Source organism: Corvus brachyrhynchos, unplaced genomic scaffold (genome assembly GCF_000691975.1).
Source record: "Corvus brachyrhynchos isolate BGI_N302 unplaced genomic scaffold, ASM69197v1 scaffold10, whole genome shotgun sequence".
Taxonomy (NCBI): domain Eukaryota; kingdom Metazoa; phylum Chordata; class Aves; order Passeriformes; family Corvidae; genus Corvus; species Corvus brachyrhynchos.
The window spans coordinates 3,614,014-3,630,962 of NW_008236180.1; the positions used below are offsets into that span (position 1 = coordinate 3,614,014).

General features: G+C 53.2%; 1 protein-coding gene across 1 annotated transcript in view; it reads left to right on the top strand.

The window, feature by feature from the left end:
• STK35 (serine/threonine kinase 35) overlaps positions 1 to 16,612 on the top strand; it is a 20,646-nt gene extending 4,034 nt beyond the window's left edge. The window contains exons 2-4 of the mRNA XM_008635999.2: positions 4 to 41; positions 5,414 to 6,161; positions 12,328 to 16,612. Coding sequence (XP_008634221.1) covers positions 4 to 41; positions 5,414 to 6,126 — 751 coding nt within the window. The 3' untranslated portion in view covers positions 6,127 to 6,161; positions 12,328 to 16,612. The remainder of the gene's footprint in view (positions 1 to 3; positions 42 to 5,413; positions 6,162 to 12,327) is intronic.
• Positions 16,613 to 16,949: the final 337 nt, after the last annotated feature.

Below are 16,949 nucleotides of genomic sequence, written 5' to 3' on the forward strand. Positions count from 1 at the left end.
CAGCCCGCCCTACCTGCGCCTCGTCGAGACCTCCCTCAAAGGTACCGGCACCCCTGGGGCACCCCCGGCACGGCCCCAGCGCCCTCTTAGGGCACCTCCCGGGCTGCCCTGCCACGCCCAGGGCCTGTCCCTGACACCCGTGTCACCCATTCCTACCCCTGCGCACCTGGATTTGTCACCTCCCCGCTGCCTCAATGACCCCCACACCCATCCTCCTGCCCCACTCCCACGTTACACCCCTCTGACCAGGTGACCGCCGGGATGCCCCATGCAGGACGTCTTGGTGTTGTCTCCCTTCCCCACGGACACCCTTCCACAGTACCCGCACCTCAAGCACTGCTGCTGCCCTTGCTTGCTCCCCATCGCCCTATTGCTCAAATCCCTCGTGGGCATTGTCTGTGCTCAAGAGCACCCAAAGCTCCCCCCAGCTCTCATAATGCCCTTCTCCCCACCTTGACTCACTGCTTTTCCAGAGTAACCACCCCTGGGGTCTCCCCACTGTGCAGGCATCACCCCTGCAGTCTTAGGGTCCCCTCTGGGGTATCTGCTCTAGGCTTGCTCCCATCACCCATCTTTGTCCTGTCCTGCAGGGCTCCCCACAGGGTCCCTCTGCTGCCCTTCTTTGCTGCCACCCACCCTGAACACACCTGGGGAATCCTTGTCCTGGACCCTGTGCCACCCCCTGTACTCTCCCTTTCCTGTATGCTGCTCCCAGGAAACCATTCCCTAAACCCCATGCATGTCTTGCAGCAATGCCATGGGCTCCCTCCGTGTGCCCTGCAGTCCTGCCCCCAGTCCTGACGGGCCCTGTTGTTATCTCCAGGCTCAGACCCAGCCCCTGGGGGACATCCCTGTGTGCTGGACCCCTGGCCAGCACTGACCTCCTCCTCCCTTACACCTCAAATACTGAGGCTCTGTCTGCTATCCTGACCTGTGCCATAGCTCTCACACATCCCTCGGGAACCTTCACAGCCTGTGTCCCAGTTACACCAAGGGGACATCTCCCCCTCTCTGCCCGATGCGCTGTCCCATCTCTGAGCACCCCAAGGCTGCCCCCTGTTATGGCTCAGGCTCTCACAGCTTTAGGACTGTCCCCATGTTCCCCCATTGCTGTCTCTGTGGGAGCAGCCCTGGAAGCACTAATGCCTGTAGCCTGGGCTGATACCCCCATTTTCCCCTGGGGTCCCTCAGCATCATGGGGCTGTCAGGGGTCACCTTCTCCTGTCACAGCCAATGACTGTGATGGTGACATCTCCAAAATGCTCCCTCCCTCCCTTTGCTCCCTTTGCTGCTTGTCAGATGCAGCTTTGCCAATGTGCCGTGAAGATGTGGAAAAATACTGGAGCCCTGTGCCCCCTGTGCTCATCCCAATCCTTCCTTCCCCAAACTTGTGTGTTGGGATTCCTGTCAGCTCCTTGGGGAGCTCAGTCTCCCTGTGCCCCCCAGTGTAGGCAGCCCCCAGGCCCCCTGCCAGGCACAGAGCTCGTGCAAAGCTCCTGAGATCCGTCCTCTGAGCAAACCTGTGGCTCTGACTGTCCCTGCCTTGCCTGTCCCCTCTGTATCCCTGGTGGGAGGATATGTCCAGACCTGCCTGGCTCTCCCCATGCATCCCAGCTCCTGCTCTTCCTTCACACAACCACCCAAGGGAGGCTCCCTGAGAAGGGCAGTGTCCAAATTCCTGTACAGCCAGGGCACATAGCTCCCTGGGAGAGGAGCCAACTCTTCCCTTTGGGTGTGTGTCCAGCTGTAGCATGTGTGGGGGGTTCTGCCCCCCTCTGTCATGTTGCACACCCCGAGGAGAGGTGGCTTGGCTTGGGGAAGCTCTTGGGTAGCTGGAGGTACCCCATCTCCAGGTGGAGAAGGAGACCCATAGATGCCCCATCTCTAGGTGGGGGTTGAGCCTCCTGAATTCCCAGCAATGGGAAGGGCTTTGCCTGCCCTGGTCCTGCTGCAGCCCCTTAGAGGGGAGCCGAGCTGGACTCTGCATCCCCAGCCTGGAGCAGTTTGACTCCCCAAACCAAGCTGGAGCACATTCTCCCTTCCATCTGCCTGGCTGCCCTCGGGGCTGTGTTGTGCCGGGCAGCCTGTGCTTGCTGCTTTCCCAAGCCTTGGGTCTGATAGACATAGATAAATATTTTCAAAGCAAAAGCTGGAGCTGGATGAGCCCCGCAGGTCTCCTGCTCTCCTTCCCTGGCGGCAGCAGCGCTGGAGCTGTGGCGGTGGCCGTGGAGCTGTGCTGCCGTGCCATTCTGCACGACTGCAGCTGGGCTATTTACAGGCCAGCACAGATGCTGTGCCAACGTGCTGGGGCTCAGGGCACAGTGAGGATTAATCCGAGACTTTCTGAATCAGGAGCACAACTGTCGGGATACCAGGCGGGGTTTGGTCTCAGCTATGGCGCGGAGCCTGAACGTTTATCATTTTAACGAGGTGTGGAGTAATTAAATTTAAGGGCAGGATGTGTAAAGGAAGGTGAAAGCTCGGCACTGAGCTGGAGGAGAGGCACATACCCGTGCAATGTGCTTGGAGCCCTGACACAGGAGCACCTCCAGGGCTTGTGCATATCACGTGCCCCTCTTGCTCCTAACCCACAGCAGTGACAGCTGCCTTAAGTGAACAGGTATAAAGTGTGGCTTCCTGCTCCTCCCATGCCATCTGTGGCCACCAGCCTGCTACCAGCACTCAGCCTCACTCGTGGGCTGCCCTGGTGTCACCCATATGTGTTGCCATCATTCCAACCACCCAGAATTCCATGCTGCTAGCTCCCATCTCTCTGCTGCTGCCTCCTTGCACAGAGGGAGTCAGAGGTTATGTGTGGTGGTGGGCACTGGGATGCTGCTTCTGCTCTCATTAGATTTTTATTTTCCCTGTGAAGCTAAGCAAATTAGCATGCTGCTAATGAGCTCCCAGGATGGGGTGGGGGAGGTGTGTGTGTGCTGCTGGAAGGATGGAGTGTGAGTGTGTTCCATCCTGTGTTTGGGCAGGGAGCACATGGGGATGCTGGCTTGGTGATAGAGAACAGGTCCAGCCTGTCATTGGCATCTCCTCAGCTCTTGATTGCTTGTCTTCAGTTTGCTAACAAACATCTCATCTTTAGGGAGCATATTGCCAGCTCTTTATGTTTAAAGCTGTTTGTTTTGAAGGCAGGAAGATGATTTAACAACTAAAACAGTTTCAGATTATAGAAAGAAAATGAGGAAATATTACTTTTGGCTTAAGCCTCTACTTGCAACACTCCACCCAAAGTGAAGTGCCTGGTGCTCACAGCTACTGCTGGATCCCCATCATCTTTCCTGCTCTTGCTGAGGTTCAGGGGCTAGGTTTTAAATCAGAGCCTTCCTTATGCTGAAAACAAACCTTGACTTGTCGGAGCTAACAGTTCCTGGCTGCTGCTGAGCCAGTGTTTGAGCCACTTCCTCTGGGAAGGGGCTGCCAGCAGTGCTGTGTGGATGCTCCCACCTGGCTGTGTGTGAGGGATGTGGGGCTCTGCTGTGCTCCCTGTCATGGTTTGATTCCTGGCAGAGAATAGCCAGACCCTTCAGCTCCCTGTGTTGGGGCTGTATGGCTGCAGAGGGGAGCAGGAAGGCTGAACCCTGTGTCCTGCTGTGATGTCACTGGGGTTTAACAAATCAGAGTGGTGGCAGCTGTGTGAGCTGGGGCTGTCCTGGCTCTGCCAAGGTCTCTGCTCCCAGGACAAGCAGCCTCTCCTTAAGTTTCCATGCTGTCATGCCAAAGGTGGCTTGCACCAGAGAAGCTGCTTTTCCTGGTCAGCATTTTGGTCTCCAGAGCCAAGCTGTCCTGTGCTGCTCCCAGCTGGCCCTTGGGCTTTCATGCTGAGCCCCCTTCCAGCCAGATGAGACCTCCGAAGTGCACCCTGTACCCTGTGTATCTCCACCCTGTTCTTTCATCCCCCAGATCTAACCTTCAGACCTAACCTCAGCAAAAGATTGCCGAGGATAGGGAGGTGCAGCCAAATCCTTCTGTTGTGCAGATTTCCATTTCCATAACAGTAGCCATGGATACAGACTGTTTGTGCAAATAACCAATATTCCCACCCACACTGATTGCTGACCAGTGCTGGGTGTCCCTGGTAGTCCTTGGCTTTACCTGCTGCTGGAAGTTTTTTGCTTTCCCAGATGCTCTCTAGGGCTTTGCTCGAACAAAACCCAACTTTGTCAAATGGGTGGAGTTATTTCACTGCTTTCAAAAACACTTGAGTTTGGCTGTGGGAGTTTTTAACTATGGCAGAGGTGAGTGGTGTCCTCCAGCTTCTCTCTTATGGTGCTTGAGGATTAAAAAAATCAGTTTCTAGAGCAAAATGATGCTCTGGTGGTGTGTGCAGGCTCTGCCAATCACCTGGGTGCTCTCTGGAGGAGACTTGGGGTCTGACAGTGGGGTTTGCATTCCTGGCATCAGCTAACAGGATGGGTCTGTTGCCAATGCCCCCTGGGGCATCCTGGCAGCCCTGGGGAGCACCAGTGGTAGACATGGCTCCATTAGCTGATATGATGCTGTTGTGTTCTTCACATGTTTAATTGATGTGCAGGAGAGTCCTTCCCTAGGTAGGAGTTTTATGGAGTAAAGCCTAGATTTAATGGACCAGCCCTGACATGCTCTGAGTTTGAAGAGCTCAGTTTGATGTCTGGTGAAGGAAGAAGCTGTTTGGGGTGTAATACTGGGTAGTATGAGCAGTTATAAGTGTGGCTGAGATTACACTCAGCAAACATTGTTTGTGGCTTGGACCTCTAGTTTCCTCTCATTAAAGACTTGTTGGCACTTAATGAAAGCTGGATGAAGTGGCAGAGTTTTCCCAGCACAAATGCAATCCTTAAATGCACAAATTCCGTCTGGGAAGACCCAGTGGGCCATAGGGCTTGGACACTGGTGTGACCACTCTTGGCAAGACTGTGCTGGCACAGTTTTAAGGGCTGTGATTTACTCCCTGTGTGCAGTTCCAGTAAAGTGTATGGAATGAGCCAGCCTTTGCCTCTTGCAGCAGAGCTCAGATGGGAGAGGAGGCATTCACAGAACTGATTTTTCTCCTGTAGACTCACTGCTAATTGTGCTTTTAGCCTCTGCTGCTTTGGCTGTCAGAGCCTGGGGAGAATGGCCTGGTGGTAGGACTGAAGAAAATACGTTCTCTGCACTTTGCTGGGAGGAGGTCCCTGAGCCGGTTCCCAGCAGTGATTTGGATAAACATGGTGCTGGTGTGTTGTGCTCAACAGGATCCCAAAGCACGTGAAGGCACAGCAGTGCCAGCATCACTGGTGCCTTGCAGTGCAATAGGTCCCAGTCACATTCCCAAAGCCTTTGCTATCCACATAAACCAGACCTGTTGTTCCTCACCCATCCTGGGTCAGTATGGACTTTGTAATGTGTCTGAAAAACCCGCTCTTTTATCCCTTTTGGTCAGGTGAGAGGATCCTGGGCTATGCAGAGGAGCCTTGCTACCTGTGGTTCGTCATGGAGTTCTGCGAAGGGGGAGACCTCAACCAGTACGTGCTGTCCCGAAGGCCCGACCCAGCCACCAACAAGAGCTTCATGCTGCAGCTGACCAGTGCCATTGCCTTCCTGCACAAGAACCACATTGTCCACCGGGACCTGAAGCCTGACAACATCCTGATAACTGAGAAATCTGGCACCCCTGTGCTCAAGGTGGCCGACTTCGGGCTGAGCAAGGTCTGCGCTGGCCTGACTGCTCGGGGCAAGGAGGGTGGGCACGAAAACAAAAACGTGAATGTGAACAAGTACTGGCTGTCCTCAGCCTGTGGCTCTGATTTCTACATGGCACCCGAGGTCTGGGAGGGACACTACACTGCCAAGGCTGACATCTTTGCCCTCGGCATCATCATCTGGGCCATGATTGAGAGGATCACTTTCATTGATGCCGAGACCAAGAAGGAGCTGCTGGGGACTTACATCAAGCAGGGGACTGAGATCGTGCCCGTTGGGGAAGCGCTGCTAGAAAACCCAAAGATGGAGCTGCACATCCCTCAGAAACGCAGGACTTCCATGTCTGAGGGGATCAAGCAGCTCTTGAAAGACATGTTGGCTGCTAACCCGCAGGATCGACCTGATGCCTTTGAGCTTGAAACCAGAATGGACCAGGTTACATGTGCTGCTTAAATTCAGGGCAGGGCACTGCTGTGCTTTGCAGCTGGGTAAGTGATTCGCACTTTTTGTCTTATTTCTGTTGGCTGTACTGGCCCAATAGTGCACTTTGTAGTGACACAAAGGAGACTTTTATGTTTCTAGAGCTATTTCTATAGTGACTCATCAGAGCACTGCTTCTGAGATTGTTTTCATCTATTCTACTGCAAAAATAAAGCAGAGGTGAGAAATAGAATTAGCAGCTGCACATCCTGTCACCGCCCGAGGGCCCAGTGGAGCTGGAAGGGCTGGGCAGGAGCCCTGCTCCTCAGAGGTCCTGGCTAGTGGCTGAGACAGGCTGGGGCACAGCAGAGAGAGACCTGCAAGCACTTGCTATAAGCTTTAGGGACATCTGTCTCTCTCAGGGGCAGGGAGGGATCTGCCAGTTCTGCCTCTCCTGCTGTGTGATATAATTTCCACGGTCTGTGCTGGGAGCAGCTCCCTGTCTAGCACCATCCCCCTCCCCTGTGACACTTGGGAAGGACACCTCAGGGCTCAGCTGGCTTAGTGAGCAGGCACCAAGTGGCACATCTGTCTTGGCACAAAACTCTTTGCTTTCACCTACAAGGCACGTGGGTCCATCTTGTGGCTCTGTTTCATTTCCCTATTAAAGGCAGGACTTCCCTTTGGTGTGAATGTCAGTGGCCCAAATCCAGGAGATGCTTTGGTCTCCAGCATCTGTGTTTGTAGACCTGTGTCTACTCAGGAAGGAAGCTTAAAAACAGCTCTGCTCAGACTGAGCTCAGCTCTGTCCAAGCAGAGTCCCCTCTCTTCTCCCCCCCTGCTAAACAGTCTCAAGCTCTGAGGTCCTGATCCTGAGGCCTGGGTGGTCACACATGGTCTGGAAGGACCCCCAGGGTGTGGGGTAGCTGGTGGTGTCACTAACCAGTGACACGGAAGGACTGGGAGGTGTTGCCTACACAGCAAAGCTGTCTGTAAACAGGAGCTGTTACTAGGGATTCTCCCAGCCAAGCATTTCAATGAAACTGAAGATTACCAGGGGTGAGGCTGACGTCTTTCTAGCCCACATCCTTTCTCAGCCTCCTGCAGAGCTGCCTGCCCATCACTGGTCCCAGGAGATCTCTGACAGCCTGCCTGTGTCAGGTGGTGGCATCACAGCTTGGGCCCCAGCCCTCACCTCGCCCTGAAACCACACAGAGCCAGCTGGACTGGAGCTGACCATGGATGTAAGAGGGCAGAGAGGGAGGAAACCATTTCCCTGGCCACCTGATGGCTGTGTGCCTGGCCAACTCTGAGAGCAAGCCCCCAGCAGCAGGTGGTGGGGAAGGTGGTGGCATTTCGGCTGGTTTTGCTAAAACCCCTCATTGCTGCCACCTGAGGGTTCCTGAGCTTATGGAAAAGGATGTGGTGCCTGACTCCCCCTCTCTCTGTGTGCCCAGGTACACTCTGTGCTGTATGTAGAAAAATAGGGATATGGAAATGAAAAGAGCTATTGGGTTGGTCTTGTTCTTCTCTGTTGGTTTGTCCAAACTGGTCCACAGACCATCCCCTCTGCACTCTTCCAGGCACAAAATATTTAACACCCATCTCAAGTGTGAATAGCTGATTTGAGCACTGCTGCCTGGGGCTGGATACTGGTCCCAGTGCAAGTGCGGGCTGGGATTAGGGTGGGGGTGTGAATCTGCGGAAATATGAGCCCTTAAGATGGGTGTGCTCCAGCCCCGGGGAAGAGCAGACACCCGGCCTTGTGCCCCGGGGCGAGGTGCAGGGCTGATGGGGATGTTGGAGCAGCTCTGCCGCAGGTGGAGGGTCAGGCCGGGCTCTGCCATCTGCGCTGGCTCTGTGCTGACACGATGCTGCTGCGTTATGCAACCAGCCCCTGCCCTCGGGGGAAAATTCATCCTGCGCAGATCTGCGGAATAGTACATGAAGGGATAACAAACACCGAGGGGACAGTCCTACCCCACGGCTGTTTGCTCAAACCCAGCTGCCTCCTGCAGCCCCCCCCACCCCACTCCATCCGTGAGTCTGCACCGATCGCTCCATCGTGACACAGCTGCAGTAGCCAGGGATGCTCTTACATAACCCAACCTGCCACATGGAGCGTGATCGCTTGGCCCAGATAGAGCCCAGCACCAGCCATATGTTCCCTGCAAACCCAGAGTATTCCTCTGCCTCACTCGTGGGACAGCCAGAATATTTGGTGGGTTTTGCGGTGTAGTTGTGCATTCACATCAGCCTTCTTCTGGGTGCTATTAAATGCAAATCTTAAATTGGAAACCTGCTTGAGAAGCTTAAAATGGGATTTAGAGCAAGGCCTGAATTCTGCTCTCAGGTAATTTTAGTTGACCGAGAAACTCATGTAACCTCTTCCAACTTATTTGTGGCACTGGTGTGTAGCTTTGCTATGCTGGGTCATGCAGCGGGTTCTTCCCCAGGACAGTTCAGACCTGCTCAGCCTTGGGTTCATGTCATAACCTGGAAAACTGTAACCCTCCCTGACCCAGGGAATCGGATTTTTGCTTATTTGCTATGCCACTGACCTCTTCAGATTTCGCTTCATGTCTCAGCAGCTTCGCCTTTAGTTCTGCCACGGATGCTGCACGCACCTGACAGCTTCATGCTCTGTTACTCTCCCAAAATGCAGATAGGAAATGTCAGTTCTCAGACAGGAAAGTGTTTTTGGCTTGGTTTATGCTGGACACTGAGGTGGAGATGACTCATTATCTCCTTGTGCTTCCCACTGTTGGTGGCCCTGGGGCAATAGTTCTAGCAGAGGTAGGCAGCATTTCCCTGGGAAAAACGAAGGTATTCTCTTTTTAATTTGAACGCTGCTTCCCTACCTTCTCCAAATGTTTACATAAAGCCAAGTTTATCTACAACTCCCTAGAGTTGTTGGCAAAAACTGCCTTTTCGGCAAAGAGGACAAAAGCCTTTCTAGTACAATTAGGGAGTGGCTGGGTTGTGCTGGGTATTTGCTGATGGGTCTCTTTGACTGTGTGATAGCCCAGCACTAACTGCACTGCACACTGGGGAGTATTTCACCCCTCCTTCCCAGTACTGGAAAGCTAGGACAACTCTCCTTTCCTGCAGTGTGAACATCTTTCTTTCTATGTCACCTTTGTAGTTGCCTTCCAGATTCCCTGGGGCTTGTGAGGGGCCTCCCTGAGATGCTGCTCCAGTGGGATCCTCTGATGGGGTGGGTTTGTGCAACCCCTTAGACAAGTTGCAGAGGCACAAGGGTACAGTGGCAGTTTCACCTTTTGCTGCTTACTGCAGTGACACAGGGGCCTTGGCCACAGAAACACAAGGGGGGTGAGTACAGCATCACCCACCACTGACAATTATGTGTTTAAGAAACTTTGTCGTTTTGATTCACACAGGACATCAAACCACAATGGTTGTGATCAATGTAGAAGGCAGCTTGTTCTGGTAGATTGTATTCAATGATATTTTCACTGTGCATAAAACAGTTGGTCTGATTTTGGGTGGATGCTAAGATGAATGGCAAGAATCTGTGCAGGCTGCAGCATCTCAGGGGCTGTCATGAGCAGGAAGGTGTTCAATAGCTGTGGCCAGCCTGGTTCTCTCCAGCACTCCTCTGTCACTGGGTTTGATTATTCCAGTTTCAGCTGAGAGTGGCTGTTTGCATTTGCATTGTTCTGCTCTTTGCATTTCCAACGTGCACCAGGAGCTGATGCTGAACAAGCTCATCTGCTCACCCTGCATGATGGTGTCTGTCCTGGCCAGAGCTCTCTGGTGCTGTGCCCAGCCACTCCCAGCACTGCTGATAAACTGCTGCCCTGTGGAATTTTGGAGCTGGAGGACAGACAGGGATCAGGGACACAGCAGCAGCTCTGAGAGCTGTCAGTGAACATGGGCTGCTGCATCATGTTAGATCTTGTCTGTTAGTATCACTCAGCTCAAGTTTTACTCACTGGCCAGTTAAAGGACAGCAATTTCATTCCTAAAACAATGTTGGTTTTGACTTTGGACTGTTTTTTGTGTGGTTTGTGGATCTTGGCATGGACAAAAGCCACAGGACAGTAAAAGCAGTGTCAGTTCCTCTTCTCAGCCGTAACAGTGAATGCAGCATCACAGGGGCCACCCCACAGAGTGGTGATACCCTTCTGGGCAGTGTTGATTCTACCTGGGGTGAAATGAGGCCCTGAGGGTGACCTGGACCATGTCACTTCTGGCCAATTGTGTTAGTGTTTGCTCACTGTCACCCCTGCTTTGCCTTCTGGGGGAGGTCACTGCGGTTGGATTTAAGGATTCACCCAAGGAATGCATCACAAGTATAGGTACAGAGCACGAGGAAAGGCTCAGGAGATAAATCAGGCACTCAGCCCCCTTCCCTCGCACTCTGTGTTCCCACACAGGGGCAGATGACATGGTTAACACGAGGAGGTGATGGGTTATCTCTCCCTCCTCTGCACTGAGTCCTCTCTGCCCTGCAGACCCCTCTGTGTGACCCCCACATTGGTGTCATCTTGCGTGCTGGGTGAGGGCTCCACGGGCTGCTGGTTCACATCCTGCTGATGCCGAATGAACGTTCGAGCTGATTAAAACTATAAGTGGCATCAGTGGAGGGATTAAAAGCTCCTGAACAAGCCCCTGCAACAATGTGCGTCAGTGGGGTGAGCTCTCCTGTCTCAGAGCAGTGAGCTCAGGGCTGCTCAAGCAAGCGCCTTCCCTGAAAATGCTCCTGCTCCAGGGAAGCACAAACAGAAACACTGCCCTACTTGCTAATGAAGCTGCACAATAGGAGAAATCTTCCAGGAGAATCCCTCTGTGTTTGCCCTGACCCAATGTCTGTGTGCCTCTTGCCTCCTCAAACAGAAAGGCTTTATTCCAATGGCAGCCTGCAAAAGTGGCATCCCTTGGTTAACCTCTCCTGAAAAGGAGTGTGCCCAGGACCCTGCCTTCTGCTCTGAGCAGCCTCGTCCTTTAGAAATGTGTTCCTCAGGCAGGGATTTCTTTAATGAGATTTCCTAGGACTAAGGGATTGGAGTAATTTGCTGGGCAGATGCATTTTTTCTGCAGCAGGTCTTTCCCACTGCTCCCTTGGTGTCTCTACAGAGCCCCTCACCCATCCCTGGTGGGGTGGGACCTGCCCCTGCTGAATGGGGGAACTAAATCCACCCCCCACATTTTTTTTTCCATGTCACTGTCTGAGTTTAGAGCTCATAGACCACCCCTGCTGCTTCCTACCACAGCTGCTGCCCTTGGCTCTGCTGGTGCCTCCTTGAGTTTGGGACATCCTGAAGGATGTATTTTCAGTACAGAAGTGACATCACGTGTACATGTGCTGTTCTTCTGCTGTCCACAGGGAATCTTCTGGGTTGCACACAAATTGTGTGGAAAGCACTGGTAGCTTATGTGCAGAGTTGAGCATTCCCATGTCCCTGAGCTTGGAGGATGGGCGGGTGTCAGGGCTGTGGATGAATGGGTGCAGCACCCTTGCTGCTACAGGGACCATGGAGGTTGTTGTGTGTTGAGACTTTGGCCTAAGCAGGGATTGATGCAGCAAATACCTGCCTGTTCTAAAATCCCTGGCACTGAGCATCCTTGTGGGCTGAGCTGTGAACCTATCCTGCTCTGCTTCCAGTTGCACCAACCTGGATTTTACCCACCTTTTGCAGAGCTGCTCGCAGTGTCTGAGCTGCTGCTGATGTAGGGGATGAGCAGTGCAGGGCAGCTCCAGGGTTGCAGCTTGTTCCACCTTTCCTGATAGAGAACAGGGAGCCGTCACTCACAGACACATCACATGGACTCTCAAGGCCAGGCTCTGCTGTGGGAACACTTGTCCTTGTTCCAGCAGGACTGTCACTGCGGGGAGCTGTGTGGGATGGGGCTGTGTTGTGGGGAGGTGCTCAGCCCCAGCCAGCCTGTCCCAGCTCAGCTCCCGCCTGGGGCAGCTGCATACATGCTGTCCTTGGCAATGTGCTCTATGCACTGCTGTCTGAGTCCCTCTGGGGAAAAAACTGACTCTAAACTGAGCCCAGTTCCTATCTGGATCGATAGCAAAAGCACTGGGCAGTAGAGAGATGTGGCAGCACTCGTTTTGGACTAACTGGGATCAGTGGGCAGGTGGCAGGAGTGGTATCCTACACCCCTTCCATCCAGCAGCCAATGCCTGGAGTCATAATGTAGTAACTGGGGCAAACCACTGACAAACCTGACCTCTTTCTCCTCTCTTGTTTTCTCTTGCAGATTTATTTACCAGGGACCCATAATCTCCATTATTTACGTGCAACAAGGAAGTCAAAGATAAGGGAAGATGATGATACAGAAGATCCCTGGTCTGCAGGATCTCTGGCAATGTGAAATCTTTGGGTGTTACTTTTTTGTGTTGGGAAGGGGTGTTGTGGGGGTGTGGGAGGGGGCTGGAGGGGCCTGTGGAAGAACACAAGCTGGCAGCTGTCACATTCATGAGACTTTGAAACAAGATCCAGAGAGCAGAGCTGCCCGTGCCCAGCCCTCCCCATGTCTCCTGTGCTGCCGTTTGATTTAGTAGATGTTTCTAGGGATGTGGTTCCATAAGGAAGTGGGTATCAGCAGCCTGATGGTGAGGTGTGCTGCCAGGCACCAGCTCCGAGTCCAGCTGGGCACAGTTTTGGGTTCAAAGCTTCTGATTTTGCCTAGGGAAAATGGGAGCTGAGTGCTGGCTAGGTTTGCCTCGGGAGTGCAGTGCTTTAGGAAAAATGAGTCTCTTGGACCACATGTTGCAAGCAGCTAAATAACCTCATAGCCAGGCAGCCCCTGAGTAGGTGGTGCTGCCCAGGCTATGAGCAGCTGACATTAGGATAGAGTAGGATAAACAAGCTGGAAAGCCATTTGGCAAAGCAGGTCTTCCCAAGCTGGATTTCACTATCATCTTTGTTACTGTTTTTCTATACAGAGGGAACTGGGGAGCTGCTGAGTACAATTTTCAGGTTGACATCATCTGAGTACAAGAGAAACAGAAAGCAGTCCACTTCTCTGATCCATTTAATGCCAAACTTCAGTCGATAGGAACAATGCTGGGGAGAGAAGGAGGTTTGGCCTTAATGGCTCATGGGCTGGATTCTATCCTCCCACAGGACACTTTTCCCTGCTAGCTAATGATCTCCAGGAAGCAAAAGGCAATGCTGCTGTTCAGGGTGGGTTACAGTACAGCACAGCTCAGGTCAGGAGATTGGAACCTCAGGCTGAGCAGTTTATACTCTATTTCCTTGCCTGTATTTGAAGCAAAACTCCTATTCTGGGGCTGCCCTGTGTTGATGATCTTTAGACTTTGCTCACTGTAAATGCAATGTAAAGCACCACCTCTTCTCCACCCTGCAGCTTCTGAACCACCTAAGATGTTTCTTAGCAGGTGAAATCACCCAGCAGTGGTTTGGGAAGTGGGCTGGTCTGACCCAGCATCACTCCTGAGCTGCTGGGGTGCTCAGTCTGGAGCTGGCCATGGCCATGGGCAGGAGAGGGTCCCCCTGGCCCCCTCATCCCTGGCTGTGGGAACTGGTCCTTGCCTGCACTTTCCTCTGCCATCACTGGAAGGTTCCTAACTGGCAGCACCTCCATGTATCTCCTCAGTGTACTTTGCTGACCTCACAGGAAGGAACGGAAATCGAGGAAATTCAGGTGGGCTAAGGCAGAGCAGGGAAAGGATGGAGGGGCTTCTTTCTTCTCTTCCGTCTTTTCCAGGACATAAAGCTAAAGCTGTGGCTGCAGGAAGGCCTGGTCCCTCTTAGGAGGACTAGAAGTCTCCAGACTGGCTGGCTGTGACTTGTGAAGGTTTGGACAGCACAAATGCAGCACCAAGCCCTTGTTCTCACACTGCTCTTGTGTTTGTCCCTAGGGATGCTTCTGTGTACTGCAGCTGGGTGGGATTCCTGCAGCTTTCTGTGCTGCATCCCACGGGAAGGGGAGAGTGAACCCTTTATCTCACAAGTGCAGTGTTAGTGCCCTGATCACTGGACCATCCTTCCTCCACCTGGCAGAGCCTTTGCTCCTGACTGTTACAGCTGTTCTAACTGAACCCTGGCCTGAACAGGTGCAGTAAGAGGGCTTTGTCCTCCAAGCCTTGGCTTTCCCTGCTGGAATGGCATCTCAGCAGGCATAACTTTGCAGCTGAAGGGAGCTTCCTAGCAGGAGAAATACCAAGTCTGAAAGGCAGGAGGTGAAGCTGGAAGGCAGTGAGTGGGTTGCCTTGTTCCTCTCAGGACAGGAGTGAGTCCAGCAGGCCCTGGGAGGGCCAGCCCTCTTGGTCCACTGCTGTTTCAGGCCATCTTCAAACCACACGTCTCCACCTCAGCTTTTGCATTGCAGATGTGTTTTTCAACAGCTTGATGTTAGTGAGCTAGACCGTAGTGCCTTACTTAGGATTTAGCGAACACTTCCAAGGAGGAGTCCTAGGGCTGCTAGCCTTTGGCCAATGTGGATGTTTCCCTGATTAGTTTGTCCTTTTAAGAGCATTTCTCTCTGATATTGCTGCTGTGTTCAACTCCCCAGACTATACAGGAACCTGCTTTGTGTTTACAGCTCCCCACATCTCCCCTCCAGTTACTTTGGCCCAGACCAGCACTCCCTCTAGAACAATGTGGGAACGGGGAACAGCTCAAACCTGCATATGCTGTGGGATGGAGAATGTTCAGCCTTCTCTCCCCAGGTGGGTCTATCCAGCCTCACCTGCCCAGCTCCTGCAGGCCACTCTGCTGTGGATGTTTGGCACTAGGATGTGTCACTGGGAAAATCCAAACTTAAGAAAGCAACACAGAGTCTGTGGCCCTTTTCCCAGCCCAGGGCCAGGCTGTCTCTGTCTCTTCCTGGCTGCAGTGAAGCTGAGCATGCAGGTGCTGGGGGTAGCTGGTTGGTGTGGGGGGAGCCAAGCCCCCCTTGCAGAACTCTCCAGGCTCGTGCGGCCCCAGATGGTGCCCACGCCAGGGGAGTGATTGTATGAAACTGTTTACTTCTGATTTTGCTGTTTACAAAAGGGATGTGGGGTGGGTGGGGGGAACAAGCCAAGCCTCAGGAGGATTGAGAAATGTGTTATCTGCACCAGCCTGCAGCAAGGCTGACACCACTGGCATCATGCAGGTGTCATGGGGATCTCCCAGCCAGCTTTTGGTCCATGGGGAGGAAAGCAGAGGTGGCTCTAGTCTAGAGGGGTTAGATTAGCTCCCCTGTATCCCCTTACTGCTGTGTTTGAGGGTCAGCAGTGCTAGTGACAGATAAGAGTTACCCCTGTGGTCTTCCTTTACTCCTCAGGACCCAGCTCCTTCACATATCACGGGCTCCCAGAGCCTTTCTGGAGCAATAAGATGTAAAACAAGCATTACCATCGTTGTGGAAATCCTCCGTTGTGTGCGGTGTCTGTCTCCTCCGTATGCAGTACGAGTCTGGGTTTAAGCCTGCCAAGTGTCACGGGGCAGCTGCTTCAGGGCACAAGCTGGGATTCGTTTCCCTGGGCTTTCTGCAGGTCAGGAGAACAGGGAAACACACTGCTGCTTTCCTTCCTTACCCAGGCCTGTGCTGCTCAAGCCTCACACTACAGCTGCCCAGGGCAAGGGTGCTCCTGGTCCCTTTTTTGGCAGTGCTGGCATGGGATGGGTGTGCGGAGCTCAGCGCTGTGCTCTGCTCCTCACAGCCCCCAGCCCATCATCCAGGACAGCACTGGGAAAGCAGAGTCCCCATTTCCTTGGCACCAAGATTCAGCCAATGCTTGTGCCACTGGTGTGGGAAGAGTTGTGCCAGTGGCTCCTGTGCTCCTCAGCTGGTTACAGGCACATCCCAGCGGGTGGGCCCTTCATGTCCAGAAGCATTTCACACTTCAGGGCAGGGTGTCTGGGGTGGTGGGTGTAGCTAGAAGGGAAGTGCAGGGAGCTGCTCTCTTCCAGCTGTGATCTGCCAGATCATCTCTCTGCAGCCTGCCCAAATGCTTTTAGTCCTGAGGGTGTGTCTAGGCTGCTGAAAGAGCTCACGGGGGCCACACAGGAGTGCCTGGTGTCCCCATCCTGGCGCCTGCTCCCTTCACAGCAGCTGCCCAACCCAGCATGAGCCTTCAGCTCACTCACCCAGCAGGAAACAGCAGCTTTGCAGGGTCAGCTGCTTCACTACCACACCACCGGGGGTGCTGGGTGAGCCCCAGGACAGGGGCACTCTGCCCCAGCCCTGCTGAGGGCTCCCCCCACTCCTCACAGCTCCTGTGCTGAGCTAGCAAGAGCAGAAGGCTTAAACCCAGACTCTAAACTAAAGATAATATTAGTAAATTAATCTGTATTTTTCTTTTTTTTTCTTTTTTGCACAGAAGCTGGTAATCTAGGACCTATGTGTGAACAACTTTATATAAATATTTTTTGTACTTGATTTACTTGGGTTGGTATGAAACATTCTATTTAAGTTCTTTGAACACTGTGGATCCCCTGATGTGTATGAATGGCAGAGGCTTTGTAAATTAAGGGACGTTTGTGTGAATAAAGCTATTTGATGGGGTTGAAAAGCCACACACAACTTGAAACGTGAGCTCTGTGTGTGTTTGTCCTTGGCTATGCTGGCAGCAGTGGGCAGACCAAGGCCCTAAAGCAGCTCTGTCTCCATCCTGGAGGGCAGGTCCAGCTAAGCCTGAGCTAGAACTGAGCTAGCTGGACTGACCTCGGGGCTTAGGGCACTAAACAAAGGCACCGTGGCCAGTGCCAACCAGAACGTGGCTCCTGGCATGTGGCACTTGTGGCCTTTTATCCTTGCCCTGGATTAGGATTAGCCCCGTTCTTGATGCAGACACCAAGTAGGACACTGGCATTAGCAGGACAGGCAAGCTCGGCCTCTGCCTGCACAGAAGCACCTCCCCATCCTGC